The 14714-nt window shown below is 48.0% G+C and overlaps 3 protein-coding genes across 6 annotated transcripts in view; all 3 read left to right on the top strand.

Annotated features, from left to right (window-relative positions):
• Positions 1-5784, top strand: part of LOC138912436 (uncharacterized) — a 61823-nt gene extending 56039 nt beyond the window's left edge. For all 4 annotated transcript variants that reach the window (XM_070213272.1, XM_070213271.1, XM_070213269.1 and 1 more), the window contains one exon: positions 4611-5784. In XM_070213272.1, coding sequence (XP_070069373.1) covers positions 4621-5577 — 957 coding nt within the window. In that variant the 5' untranslated portion in view covers positions 4611-4620 and the 3' untranslated portion in view covers positions 5578-5784. The remainder of the gene's footprint in view (positions 1-4610) is intronic.
• Positions 1697-4471, top strand: LOC138912102 (uncharacterized). Its single transcript, XM_070211958.1, has 3 exons — positions 1697-3134; positions 3225-3580; positions 3656-4471. Exons 1-3 carry the CDS (start codon positions 1697-1699, stop codon positions 4469-4471), a joined length of 2610 nt encoding a protein of 869 aa, XP_070068059.1.
• Positions 5785-8739: 2955 nt separating the features above from the next.
• On the top strand, positions 8740-13015 carry LOC138912103 (uncharacterized). The gene is made up of 5 exons (XM_070211959.1): positions 8740-10767; positions 10824-11392; positions 11476-11615; positions 11706-12061; positions 12137-13015. The coding sequence occupies exons 1-5, from the start codon at positions 8740-8742 to the stop codon at positions 13013-13015; spliced, it is 3972 nt and encodes a 1323-aa protein (XP_070068060.1).
• The last annotated feature ends 1699 nt before the right edge of the window (positions 13016-14714 follow it).

A 14714-nucleotide genomic window follows, 5' to 3' on the forward strand; every position in this document is an offset into this window, starting at 1 on the left:
TTTCAGAGCGACTATAGAAACTCCAGGAGCTGCAGCTCCGTCCGTCCACACCTGCAAAGTGTGGCAAAGGCGATTGTTGCCAAGTCCCCGCTCACTAATGATGGTTTCGCTTCCGCTTGGGAGGCGCTTCGAGACCGTTTCGAAAACAAAAGACTTTTAGTGAACAGTCAGCTCAAGCTCCTATTTAACTTAAGTTCCGTTAATGCCGAAACTGGCCACTCCATAAAAGAGCTTCAGAGCACCATCCAAGGGTGCCTGACAGCATTAGCCCACTCCAAAATATCAAGATTGCTTGCTGGCGCACAGGTAGACGTGCGCCAGTAAGTTGCCCAGATTGACCCTTTCCTTGTGGCAACGATCCCTTACATCAAAGTCTGATGTTCCTACATGGGATGAGATGAACGCGTTCCTTAGCGATAGGTATAGAACCTTAGAAGCCATCGAGGACATGAAGCAGAGTCTTGGTGGTCCGTCAACTTCCAAAAATTCCCAAGTTACGAAGAAGCTTAACTCCTTTGAAGCCAAAGTGAGTGTCAAACCAAAGAGTTGCGATTTGTGCTCTAAGGAGAGTCACCCAGTGCGGTTGTGCCCTCGCTTCATTCAGATGGCAATCGAGGCACGGGAAAGCTACATAAAAAAGAAGCAGTTATGCTTGAATTGCTTCGCGAGAGGCCATCAGCTCCGGGATTGTTCCAGTACGCACAGCTGCTTTGTATGCCGAGAAAGACATCACACGCTTTTGCATCGAGGCCACCCATTTTCCAACAATCCAAGTTCCTCTGGACATGCGAGACCTAGATCCGATCCTCCGTCGGGAGGCTCAGACATTCCCGATGAACACTCAAATGTACAAGTCTGTTTTGCCTCGGGCTCAGAGGCAGTTCTATTGGGCACGGCAATGATTGATATTTGCCACCTCGGCACCCACTTCCGAGCACGCGCTTTGGTCTACTCGGGATCTGAAGCGACGTTCATAACGGAGCGTCTTTTCAAGTTGGTCAATCTGCCGTTCCGCCCCATTCAAGCTCAAGTGTCTGGTTTAAATCAGACCGTTTCTGCCCAGTCAACAAGGCTTTGCCATTTTGCCATTCGTTCTCCTACTAAGCCGGGCCTGCAGTTAGACACCGCAGCGTATGTTCTGCCAGAACTAGCATTCCATTCCACAAGATATCCTGAGAGATTTGCCAAACCTTCAATGGGCAGATCCCACATTTCTCCAGAGTTCCCAGATAGACGTTCTTGTCGGAGCTGATATTCTTCCATCCGTGCTGCTGAGTGGCACAAAGACCAACATCTGCGGATCTCTTTTTGGGCAAGAGACCATCTTCGGGTGGGTGCTCACTGGTCTAGTGTCCATGTCCACGAGCAACCGACTCAAATTACAAAAACAAGTGAGGCGTCCTTAGACAAATTTCTTACGAAGTTTTGGGAGGTGGAAGATCTACCATCAAAAATGGTAAAAGAGTCCGATTCCGTCTGCGAAAGTAATTTTCTACGAACCACAACTAGAGACGCGAGCGGGAAGTACGTAGTGACGTTACCGTTCTGCGACCCCGATCATTGTGGATCTGAGTTGGGTTACTCAAGGTCTATAGAACTTGCTCAGTTTCTGAGAAACGAGAATCGTTTACGAAGAGACACTCCATTAAATGAGCAGTACAACTCCGTGATTCAAGAATATTTGGATTTAGGCCATATGAGAGAGGTTTCGCCCACTCACAATTCTCCAAACTACTACCTCCCACACCATGAGGTTATAAAACCCGAAAGCACGACCACGAAACTCCGGGTGGTATTCAACGCTTCCAGCCCGTCAGTAAATGGGACTAGCTTGAACAATGTGCTTCATGCCGGTCCAGTCCTCCAATCTGACTTAACAATTCAGATTTTAAAGTGGCGCTATTTCAAGTATGTTTTTAGTGCAGACATCACGAAAATGTATAGGCAGATCTGGGTCGATCCAAAGCACACGCCCTTTCAAAGGATTCTTTTCCGAAACAATGAAGGTGACATTCGAGATTACGAGCTGAAAACCGTAACATTCGGTGTCAATTGCGCGCCCTATCTCGCCATCCGAGTGCTGAAACAGCTGGCTGATGACGTCGATCAGCAGTTTCCAAAAGCCAGTCACATAATCCGCAACTTCATGTATGTTGATGACGTTTTAGCAGGATCGAATTCTCAACAAGAAGCTCAACTTGCCATCCAGGAGTTAGTAACCGCTTTGAATTCGGCCGGTTTTCCGCTTAGAAAGTGGACTTCCAACCACAAGGGGGTTTTAAAGGACATTCCAAATGAGCATCTTCTCCATTCTGAGTTCCTAAATATTGATGCCGAAAGCACAGCCAAAACCCTCGGCATTCGTTGGAGAGCAACCACCGACGAGTTCTACTTCGTGCCCCCAGAAATATCCGTCAAGTCCTCCTATACTAAAAGAGAAGTTCTCTCCCAGATCGCAAAGCTATTCGATCCCGCTGGATGGCTTGCACCGTTCATCGTCCGGGCCAAAATTTTTATGCAGGAGATCTGGCTGCAAGAGTTAGGCTGGGATGACAACCTTCCCGACGAAATGAGCCATAGATGGCAAGTGTTCCTGCAAAGTTATTCCGATCTCGATCAAATCCGTATTCCGAGATGGGTCGGTTACCAGCCCCAGGTAAAAATCGAGCTTCACGGTTTCTGTGACGCTTCCCAAAAAGCCTATGGGGCGGCGCTGTATGTCCGCGTAACCAAAATAGCTCAAGCTACAAAGATTGAGAATTGGTCACATGTGCGGTCAGAACACAATTCTGCCGACCTAGCTAGTCGCAGCGTGTCCCTGCAAGAGCTGGGCGATAGCAACCTCTGGTGGCATGGGCCCCAGTGGTTACAATTGCCCAAACTTCAAATGCCAGAAACTTCGGATCCACACCCAGTCACTGAATTAGAGCAGCGCGCGGTGAAGGTTCATTTCGTAAAGCTCCCCGCTGATGATTTCCTTGACCGTTTTTCCAGACTAGACAAGGCTTTACGAGTCCTAGCTTACGTCCAAAGGTTCCTAAATCGCTGTCGTAAGGCTCCGGTAAGTCCGGATAAGCAGCTCAGTAATCGGGAGATCCGGGAGGCTGAGAGGACCTACATAATACTTGCCCAGCGTGAAGAGTACGCGCTCGAGCTTCGATTGTTACGAAGCAAAAGATCCATACCCGCATAAAGCCCAATTGCTAATTTGTTTCCATTTATAGACCAACAGGGACTCTTAAGAGCATGTGGTCGCTTAACTGCCTCCAAGGTCCTGCAATATGACGAGCGCCATCCTGTATTACTCCCGTACAGCTGTCGGTTATCTCGTCTTCTTGTCCAATTCACGCACCAGATTACGCTTCATGGCGGCAACCAATTGATAGTGCGCCTGATGCGATCCAAATATTGGATTCCTAAAGTCAAGAATCTGGTAAAGGGCGTGGTGAATTCATGCAAGGTGTGCACCATTTATAAAAAAAGACTGCAGTCCCAATTGATGGGCGATTTTCCGACTGATCGAGCCTCTTTTTCCAGGCCATTTTCTTACACCGGCGTCGATTACGCCGGCCCCTTTGAGGTAAAAAACTATACAGGGAGAGCTTGTCTCATCACTAAGGGATATGTTTGTGTGTTTGTGTGCTTTTCTACAAAGGCCATCCATTTGGAACCCACCTCCGACCTTACAACTGAGAAGTTTCTAGCAGCGTTTGCGCGTTTTGTAGCTAGAAGAGGTTGTCCTCAGCGGGTCCATTCCGACAACGGCAAAACCTTTGTTGGCGCCTCAAGTCTTATTTCCCGTGACTTTACGCAAGCACTAAAGGAGTCAGTGACCGATGCGTGTAGCCATCAGGGACTCGTGTGGCGTTTCATACCCCCAGGAGCTCCTCATATGGGAGGCCTGTGGGAGGCAGGAGTAAAGAGTTTTAAAACGCTGTTTTACAAATCCACGTCCGCTCGCAAGTATACATTCGAAGAGCTTTCCACGCTTCTGGCAAAGATTGAAGCCTGCCTTAATTCCAGACCACTCTCTCCAATGTCAGAGGACTCGACAGACTTGCTGGCACTGACGCCAGGCCATTTTCTGATCGGGGGACCGTTGCTTTCCACGGCGGAGCCTGAAATTAAAGGCGAAGCCAAGTCAATTATAAATCGATGGCAACATCTCAAGGCCCAGCATCAACAATTTAGTTCGCGATGGAAAGAAGATTATCTAAAGGAACTCCACAAGCGCAACAAGTGGTTGAGTCCATCCAGAAATCTGCAAGTCGACGATATGGTAGTCATCAAGGACGATAATTTGCCATCAAATGACTGGCGGCTCGGCAGGATCGTAGCTGCTATCCCAGGAGCTGATACTAGAGTACGCGTCGTAGATATTCTTACTTCTCGTGGAACCATCCAACGTCCGGTCCACAAACTAGTACTTCTTCCTATGGAGGACAAGGCAATCTCCGCACTTCCGCAATAATAACTTCTGTCGTCATTCTAGTACTTCTTCCTATGGAGGCCAAGGCAACCTCCGCTTTCCAAAAATAGTGCCTTCTGTCCTTATTTTTTAAAATCCGTTCACAAATTGATACTAAATTTGCTTATCATTTTTATTAAAGCATCAAAACCATGGCTCCACGTCCTCGCAGCGCCCAAACTTTGGACGACAGACGTTCACGAGGTACTCGATCCTACCGCTGCCGAGTCTGTCGGGGAATCCATCCTCTACGCAAGTGCACCCGCTTCCTTAGGCTCAGCACGGAGAAGCGGCTCCGTGCCGTCCTCATAAATAAATATTGTGCGAATTGCCTGGCCCATCAACACTCAGGGGGGCAATGTCGCAGTGGCGACACGTGCAAAAAGTGCGGGCAGAACCATCACACGCTGCTGCACCTGCACGAGATGTCCGGGACTACTCGGCAACCGCCCATCCAGCAGCGTCGTCAATCGCCATCCCCGCCACGTCGCCAATCGCCGTCCTCGCAACATCGCGGATCGACCACTCGGCTGTCAAGGGCAGTCTCGCGGTCTCCATCGCCAGCGGCACGGGAAGCACGGACACCGGTCCGACGTCCAGCGTCAGCAGCAACTCCATCAGTGGCGGCTCTCCTGCAGCATCAGAGCCTCCACATTCTTCCGACGGCCATCGTGTTGCTGGAGTCTGGGGCCACCACCTTCGAGACGGCTGCGTTAATCGACCCTTGCACGCCCGTCAGCACCATCGACAGCTCCCTGGCAACTGCGTTCAAGTTGCCCACGACGACAGTGAGAGGCGAAGAAGTCTGCTCGACGACAATCCGGTCGAAGACGGGCGATTTCCAGATCGACGTGCTGCTGAAAATCAGTCAGAGTCTACGCATCCGCTCCCCGATCCGCGCGCTAAGCGATTCTATGCGAGCCCAATTTGATGATATCCGTCTGGCCGATGAGCAGTTCCATCGCCCAGCAACAGTCTCGCTGGTGTTGGGCTCGGACGTATACCCCAACGTAATCAGGCCCGGGTTCCTAAATATACGTGATGGGCTGCCCGTCGCACAGGGCACGGTCTTTGGATGGGTCGTGTCTGGAGCATGCAGACACGCCTAAGCATTAATCCTTTGCTACGTTCGCCCTCACAAGGGAGGGGAGAATGTTCGCGCCAAAGCGGCGCTCCCAGCCCCGGCCAATTTTCCCTTCAAGCGCCCCTGGAGCCTTGACAGTCGAGACAGCAGTTCTTCCAGATCGCTCGCATCTCGCTTTCTCGCACTGTTAAGTGTCTCCACTCCGCTCTCCAAGCGGCTCTTGGAGCTTCCACTCTGTAGGTTTAAGTTAGTTCTAATTTTCAAGTGTAACCGAAAAGTCGAACAGTGAAGTTTTCTTTCTGAAATAAACCGTGGAATTTATAACGTTCAAAAACCCATTGCGGCCGTGTATTTCCTGCCCTACGACCACCAGCCCGAAGTTTTTGGAAGACCCGCCCCACTCCATTTCGTGGTCCTTCGAGCCGGATAAACCAGGAGAAGAGTTTTAAAGTACCAGCGTCCAACCGGCGGAGTTTCCAAGTTCCAAGTTCAAGATAAGTACGAATATTCCATTATTCCATTGCCGACCAGTCAGATATTTCCCAAGAACCCAATTTTCTTATATCTGTCTGATCGGCCATTTCCATTTGTGCATACGATCGCCATATTCCGGCTTCTTTTTCGTATTGCTATTTCCATCTTCATACGACCGCCATTTTCCGGCTTTGCTTTTCATATTTCCCACTTTCCATACATATTCGGGTTCATACAGACATACAATCCAGATGCACACTTTTTAATGTACGTACATACATATGCCTGACCAGCGCAACATATGTACGTAAGCTAACATACACGTACCTCCGCGTTACACCCTGCGAACATTTCTACAGCGACATTTACCATACAGTCCACATTATCACCAATATCCAAAATATTTAAAATTACAATTTTAAAACACACATCCATACGCCCATACATACACATATATCTACATTATCTCCAATTTACAAAATATTTAAAATTACAATTTTAAAACACACATCCATACGCCCATACATACACATATATCTACATTATCTCCAATTTACAAAATATTTAAATTTACAATTTTAAAACACACATCCATACGCCCATACATACACACATATACAAAATCCTAATGCATGCTTATTAATGTACGTACATATCGACATATCCATTTCCACGTATGTACATAAGGGAAAAGTCACGTAACGTAACGTAAGGCAACGTAAGCACGATACACACGTACGTTCCTTCTCGGTAGACCCTACAAACATTTCCAAATCAACATTTAAAATACAGCCCACATCATTTATAATTTCCGAAGATAAAATATACAATATATATATTTTCCACCCAACACAATTAATTATATTATACACAATACCAAAATAACTTGTTTCCGCTGAACACAATTAATTATATATTGCATAAAATTACCAAAAATAACCAGTTTCCACCGAACCCACCACCACGATACGCCTGTCCAGAATTTGCATGGTATTTATTTCAGCAGCGCTAATTCGCACACACCGGCGGCTCACATCCATTAAAATAAAAAAATAATAAATACTTTTTGTGACCAAGCCGTGACGATGCGCGATATATAGATTTTCCCATTCCCACCGCTCATTTTCGCAGCACAGCAACCGACTGCAAATATCTTGCAGAATATTATTTTTTCCACAGCAGCGATATTTTCCTCGCACGTTAAAATAGTTGTTGCGAAAACTTTGAAATTTGTATTGGTGTTCCGTTTCCACATATTCCAAAGTAGACCACGGAGCTGCAACGCTAGGAAACAAAAGCGGACCGCTTGCAATCTGTACCGAGGAAACTAAGAAGCCACTGCGATATATTAACATTTTGGTTTTTGTTTTTTTTAAACAAAATTGAACTAATTCCGTAATATTTTTTATCGCGTCGATCCACTATACATTGACATTGTTGACATTCAGCTATTAGAATTTTCGAAATTTTGGGGCCGTATTTTCCGGAAGTTATCCATTTTCGTCGTTCCTTTTCTTTGCCAATCAATCCCGGTGATCCGCAACAGCGTGACCACATTCCAGGACGGACCTTTCTGGAATGCCAGGAGACAAAACAAACTTGTCAGTTCCGTCTGCAAATAAAACGCGATCGCTATCCGCATCACCACGCGCGCGCACCTCAAGCCCAGTAGCCCCAAAACCAATATCAAAGGCAAAGAGCGAAACTTCAGTAGCCAGCCAAGCAGGCGACAAGAAGTTGTCTGTTCCTACGATCCATCCGAAACGATTGTCTCTAAGTCCGCTCACGCCTTAGGTTAGGTCGCAAATCCAGACCAAGTCCGTAAAGTCGCTAGCAACTCGTTCTCAGGCAAAAATGAGTAACGAAATTGCAGTTGCAGCCCTCGCGCGGTTTATCACGGTGTCCGACCGTATGAGCCATTTCAGAGCGACTATAGAAACTCCAGGAGCTGCAGCTCCGTCCGTCCACACTTGCAAAGTCCGAAAAGAACAAGTCCGTTCATTCTGGGACAAAGCCGAAAAGGAATTTGAAGCGTGTCTAGACACGATTTCCAGCCTTACGACTGACGAGGCGTCGGATATTTTGGCGACTCTACACCGAAAATATGAATATTGCTATTCGGTGTACGAAGAGCTATCGGTTCAGCTCAGCTAGTTAATTGACCGAGCCAGTTCACAGCAGCCGTTGTCGAGCACCGACAATCAGTCCGCGTACATTCCGTCTGGGTGCCGGTTGCCTCCATGTGATACAGAAGTATTCGAGGGAGACTATCTCAAATGGCCAACATTCAGAGACCTTTTCACTGCCGTCTACGTCAACAACACACGGTTGACGCCGGTCGAGAAGTTATTCCATCTCAACGCGAAAACGAGCGGTGAGGCAAAGGCGATTGTTGCCAAGTCCCCGCTCACTAATGATGGTTTCGCTTCCGCTTGGGAGGCGCTTCGAGACCGTTTCGAAAACAAAAGACTTTTAGTGAACAGTCAGCTCAAGCTCCTATTTAACTTAAGTTCCGTTAATGCCGAAACTGGCCACTCCATAAAAGAGCTTCAGAGCACCATCCAAGGGTGCCTGACAGCATTAGCCCACTCCAAAATATCAAGATTGCTTGCTGGCGCACAGGTAGACGTGCGCCAGTAAGTTGCCCAGATTGACCCTTTCCTTGTGGCAACGATCCCTTACATCAAAGTCTGATGTTCCTACATGGGATGAGATGAACGCGTTCCTTAGCGATAGGTATAGAACCTTAGAAGCCATTCAGGACATGAAGCAGAGTCTTGGTGGTCCGTCAACTTCCAAAAATTCCCAAGTTACGAAGAAGCTTAACTCCTTTGAAGCCAAAATGAGTGTCAAACCAAAGAGTTGCGATTTGTGCTCTAAGGAGAGTCACCCAGTGCGGTTGTGCCCTCGCTTCATTCAGATGGCAATCGAGGCACGGGAAAGCTACATAAAAAAGAAGCAGTTATGCTTGAATTGCTTCGCGAGAGGCCATCAGCTCCGGGATTGTTCCAGTACGCACAGCTGCTTTGTAAGCCGAGAAAGACATCACACGCTTTTGCATCGAGGCCACCCATTTTCCAACAATCCAAGTTCCTCTGGACATGCGAGACCTAGAACCGATCCCCCGTCGGGAGGCTCAGACATTCCCGATGAACACTCAAATGTACAAGTCTGTTTTGCCTCGGGCTCAAAGGCAGTTCTGTTGGGCACGGCAATGATTGATATTTGCCACCTCGGCATCCACTTCCGAGCACGCGCTTTGATCGACTTGGGATCTGAAGCGACGTTCATAACGGAGCGTCTTTTCAAGTTGGTCAATCTGCCGTTCCGCCCCATTCAAGCTCAAGTGTCTGGTTTAAATCAGACCGTTTCTGCCCAGTCAACAAGGCTTTGCCATTTCGCCATTCGTTCTCCTACTAAGCCGGGCCTGCAGTTAGACACCGCAGCGTATGTTCTGCCAGAACTAGCAGGCAGATTACCCTCACATTCCATTCCACAAGATATCCTGAGAGATTTGCCAAACCTTCAATGGGCAGATCCCACATTTCGCCAGAGTTCCCAGATAGACGTTCTTATCGGAGCTGATATTCTTCCATCCGTGCTGCTGAGTGGCACAAAGACCAACATCTGCGGATCTCTTTTTGGGCAAGAGACCATCTTCGGGTGGGTGCTCACTGGTCTAGTGTCCATGTCCACGAGCAACCGAGTCTCAGCCTTTACGACTCAAATTACAAAAACAAGTGAGGCGTCCTTAGACAAACTTCTTACGAAGTTTTGGGAGGTGGAAGATCTACCATCAAAAATGGTAAAAGAGTCCGATTCCGTCTGCGAAAGTAATTTTCTACGAACCACAACTAGAGACGCGAGCGGGAAGTACGTAGTGACGTTACCGTTCTGCGACCCCGATCATTGTGGATCTGAGTTGGGTTACTCAAGGTCTATAGAACTTGCTCAGTTTCTGAGAAACGAGAATCGTTTACGAAGAGACACTCCATTAAATGAGCAGTACAACTCCGTGATTCAAGAATATTTGGATTTAGGCCATATGAGAGAGGTTTCGCCCACTCACAATTCTCCAAACTACTACCTCCCACACCATGAGGTTATAAAACCCGAAAGCACGACCACGAAACTCCGGGTGGTATTCAACGCTTCCAGCCCGTCAGTAAATGGGACTAGCTTGAACGATGTGCTTCATGCCGGTCCAGTCCTCCAATCTGACTTAACAATTTTTTTAAAGTGGCGCTATTTCAAGTATGTTTTTAGTGCAGACATCACGAAAATGTATAGGCAGATCTGGGTCGATCCAAAGCACACGCCCTTTCAAAGGATTCTTTTCCGAAACAAGGAAGGTGACATTCGAGATTACGAGCTGAAAACCGTAACATTCGGTGTCAATTGCGCGCCCTATCTCGCCATCCGAGTGCTGAAACAGCTGGCTGATGACGTCGATCAGCAGTTTCCAAAAGCCAGTCACATAATCCGCAACTTCATGTATGTTGATGACGTTTTAGCAGGATCGAATTCTCAACAAGAAGCTCAACTTGCCATCCAGGAGTTAGTAACCGCTTTGAATTCGGCCGGTTTTCCGCTTAGAAAGTGGACTTCCAACCACAATGGGGTTTTAAAGGACATTCCAAATGAGCATCTTCTCCATTCTGAGTTCCTAAATATTGATGCCGAAAGCACAGCCAAAACCCTCGGCATTCGTTGGAGAGCAACCACCGACGAGTTCTACTTCGTGCCCCAGAAATATCCGTCAAGTCCTCCTATACTAAAAGAGAAGTTCTCTCCCAGATCGCAAAGCTATTCGATCCCGCTGGATGGCTTGCACCGTTCATCGTCCGGGCCAAAATTTTTATGCAGGAGATCTGGCTGCAAGAGTTAGGCTGGGATGACAACCTTCCCGACGAAATGAGCCATAGATGGCAAGTGTTCCTGCAAAGTTATTCCGATCTCGATCAAATCCGTATTCCGAGATGGGTCGGTTACCAGCCCCAGGTAAAAATCGAGCTTCACGGTTTCTGTGACGCTTCCCAAAAAGCCTATGGGGCGGCGCTGTATGTCAGGGTTGAAGTCGGTCAGCAGATATTGACTAATCTGCTAACGGCAAAGACCCGGGTTGCCCCTGTGAAAACTGTATCTCTCCCCCGACTCGAGCTATGTGGTGCCCTATTGCTGGCAGATATGGCATCTACCATCCTTCCAAATATGCTGTCAAAAAGCTCTGAGATTTTCTGCTGGACAGATTCTACCATTGTCCTGGCATGGTTAAAGAAACCAGCCTGCTTCTGGACCACATTCGTAGCCAACCGCGTAACCAAAATAGCTCAAGCTACAAAGATTGAGAATTGGTCACATGTGCGGTCAGAACACAATTCTGCCGACCTAGCTAGTCGCGGCGTGTCGTAAAGCTCCCCGCTGATGATTTCCTTGACCGTTTTTCCAGACTAGACAAGGCTTTACGAGTCCTAGCTTACGTCCAAAGGTTCCTAAATCGCTGTCGTAAGGCTCCGGTAAGTCCGGATAAGCAGCTCAGTAATCGGGAGATCCGGGAGGCTGAGAGGACCTACATAATACTTGCCCAGCGTGAAGAGTACGCGCTCGAGCTTCGATTGTTACGAAGCAAAAGATCCATACCCGCATAAAGCCCAATTGCTAATTTGTTTCCATTTATAGACCAACAGGGACTCTTAAGAGCATGTGGTCGCTTAACTGCCTCCAAGGTCCTGCAGTATGACGAGCGCCATCCTGTATTACTCCCGTACAGCTGTCGGTTATCTCGTCTTCTTGTCCAATTCACGCACCAGATTACGCATCATGGCGGCAACCAATTGATAGTGCGCCTGATGCGATCCAAATATTGGATTCCTAAAGTCAAGAATCTGGTAAAGGGCGTGGTGAATTCATGCAAGGTGTGCACCATTTATAAAAAAAGACTGCAGTCCCAATTGATGGGCGATTTTCCGACTGATCGAGCCTCTTTTTCCAGGCCATTTTCTTACACCGGCGTCGATTACGCCGGCCCCTTTGAGGTAAAAAACTATACAGGGAGAGCTTGTCTCATCACTAAGGGATATGTTTGTGTGTTTGTGTGCTTTTCTACAAAGGCCATCCATTTGGAACCCACCTCCGACCTTACAACTGAGAAGTTTCTAGCAGCGTTTGCGCGTTTTGTAGCTAGAAGAGGTTGTTCTCAGCGGGTCCATTCCGACAACGGCAAAACCTTTGTTGGCGCCTCAAGTCTTATTTCCCGTGACTTCACGCAAGCACTAAAGGAGTCAGTGACCGATGCGTGTAGCCATCAGGGACTCGTGTGGCGTTTCATACCCCCAGGAGCTCCTCATATGGGAGGCCTGTGGGAGGCAGGAGTAAAGAGTTTTAAAACGCTGTTTTACAAATCCACGTCCGCTCGCAAGTATACATTCGAAGAGCTTTCCACGCTTCTGGCAAAGATTGAAGCCTGCCTTAATTCCAGACCACTCTCTCCAATGTCAGAGGACTCGACAGACTTGCTGGCACTGACGCCAGGCCATTTTCTGATCGGGGGACCGTTGCTTTCCACGGCGGAGCCTGAAATTAAAGGCGAAGCCAAGTCAATTATAAATCGATGGCAACATCTCAAGGCCAAGCATCAACAATTTAGTTCGCGATGGAAAGAAGAGTATCTAAAGGAACTCCACAAGCGCAACAAGTGGTTGAGTCTATCCAGAAATCTGCAAATCGACGATATGGTAGTCATCAAGGACGATAATTTGCCATCAAATGACTGGCGGCTCGGCAGGATCGTAGCTGCTATCCCAGGAGCTGATAGTACGCGTCGTAGATATTCTTACTTCTCGTGGAACCATCCAACGTCCGGTCCACAAACTAGTACTTCTTCCTATGGAGGACAAGGCAATCTCCGCACTTCCGCAATAATAACTTCTATCCTCATTCTAGTACTTCTTCCTATGGAGGCCAAGGCAACCTCCGCTTTCCAAAAATAGTGCCTTCTGTCCATATTTTTCAAAATCCGTTCACAAATTGATACTAAATTTGCTTATCATTTTTATTAAAGCATCAAAACCATGGCTCCACGTCCTCGCAGCGCCCAAACTTTGGACGACAGACGTTCACGAGGTACTCGATCCTACCGCTGCCGAGTCTGTCGGGGAATCCATCCTCTACGGAAGTGCACCCGCTTCCTTAGGCTCAGCACGGAGAAGCGGCTCCGTGCCGTCCTCATAAATAAATATTGTGCGAATTGCCTGGCCCATCAACACTCAGGGGGGCAATGTGGCAGTGGCGACACGTGCAAAAAGTGCGGGCAGAACCATCACACGCTGCTGCACCTGCACGAGATGTCCGGGACTACTCTGCAACCGCCCATCCAGCAGCGTCGTCAATCGCCATCCCCGCCACGTCGCCAATCGCCGTCCTCGCAACATCGCGGATCGACCACTCGGCTGTCAAGGGCAGTCTCGCGGTCTCCATCGCCAGCGGCACGGGAAGCACGGACACCGGTCCGACGTCCAGCGTCAGCAGCAACTCCATCAGTGGCGGCTCTCCTGCAGCATCAGAGCCTCCACATTCTTCCGACGGCCATCGTGTTGCTGGAGTCTGGGGCCACCACCTTCGAGACGGCTGCGTTAATCGACCCTTGCACGCCCGTCAGCACCATCGACAGCTCCCTGGCAACTGCGTTCAAGTTGCCCACGACGACAGTGAGAGGCGAAGAAGTCTGCTCGACGACAATCCGGTCGAAGACGGGCGATTTCCAGATCGACGTGCTGCTGAAAATCAGTCAGAGTCTACGCATCCGCACCCCGATCCGCGCGTTAAGCGATTCTATGCGAGCCCAATTTGATGATATCCGTCTGGCCGATGAGCAGTTCCATCGCCCAGCAACAGTCTCGCTGGTGTTGGGCTCGGACGTATACCCCGACGTAATCAGGCCCGGGTTCCTAAATATACGTGATGGGCTGCCCGTCGCACAGTGCACGGTCTTTGGATGGGTCGTGTCTGGAGCATGCAGACACGCCTAAGGATTAATCCTTTGCTACGTTCGCCCTCGCAAGGGGGGGGGGGGAGAATGTTCGCGCCAAAGCGGCGCCCCCAGCCCCGGCCAATTTTCCCTTCAAGCGCCCCTGGAGCCTTGACAGTCGAGACAGCAGTTCTTCCAGATCGCTCGCATCTCGCTTTCTGAAGTAAACCGTGGAATTTATAACGTTCAAAAACCCATTGCGGCCGTGTATTTCCTGCCCTACGACCACCAGCCCGAAGTTTTTGGAAGACCCGCCCCACTCCACGTACAATGCTGTTGGTGACGTGTTAAGCCGTTTTGCTGTTTTTCATTTCCTTTTATAAATTATATATAAATCGACTTTTCCTTAGGTATTAAAATTAATAAGAACATTTAGAAAAAGACGGTTATCTTTTTATTGGTTTAATGGTTATAAAATAGAAGTCAGACACTTAATTTCATATTTGATGTAGCATGTACTTTTTGACACCATTGCGATTATTATGATTTGTAGATTTAAAAAAAAAAATAAACTTGGACCATTTCAGGTTCTTAAATTATACTGAACTTAAATTTAAACATGAAATTGTATTTTTCTGAAACTTTTTTTTTTTTTTTTTTTTTTTTGGTAAATTTAAGTTGATTGTAATGGATTATAATATTTATTTTTACAATTGCATTGT

Source organism: Drosophila takahashii, chromosome 2R (assembly GCF_030179915.1).
Source record: "Drosophila takahashii strain IR98-3 E-12201 chromosome 2R, DtakHiC1v2, whole genome shotgun sequence".
In the NCBI taxonomy this organism is placed as follows: domain Eukaryota; kingdom Metazoa; phylum Arthropoda; class Insecta; order Diptera; family Drosophilidae; genus Drosophila; species Drosophila takahashii.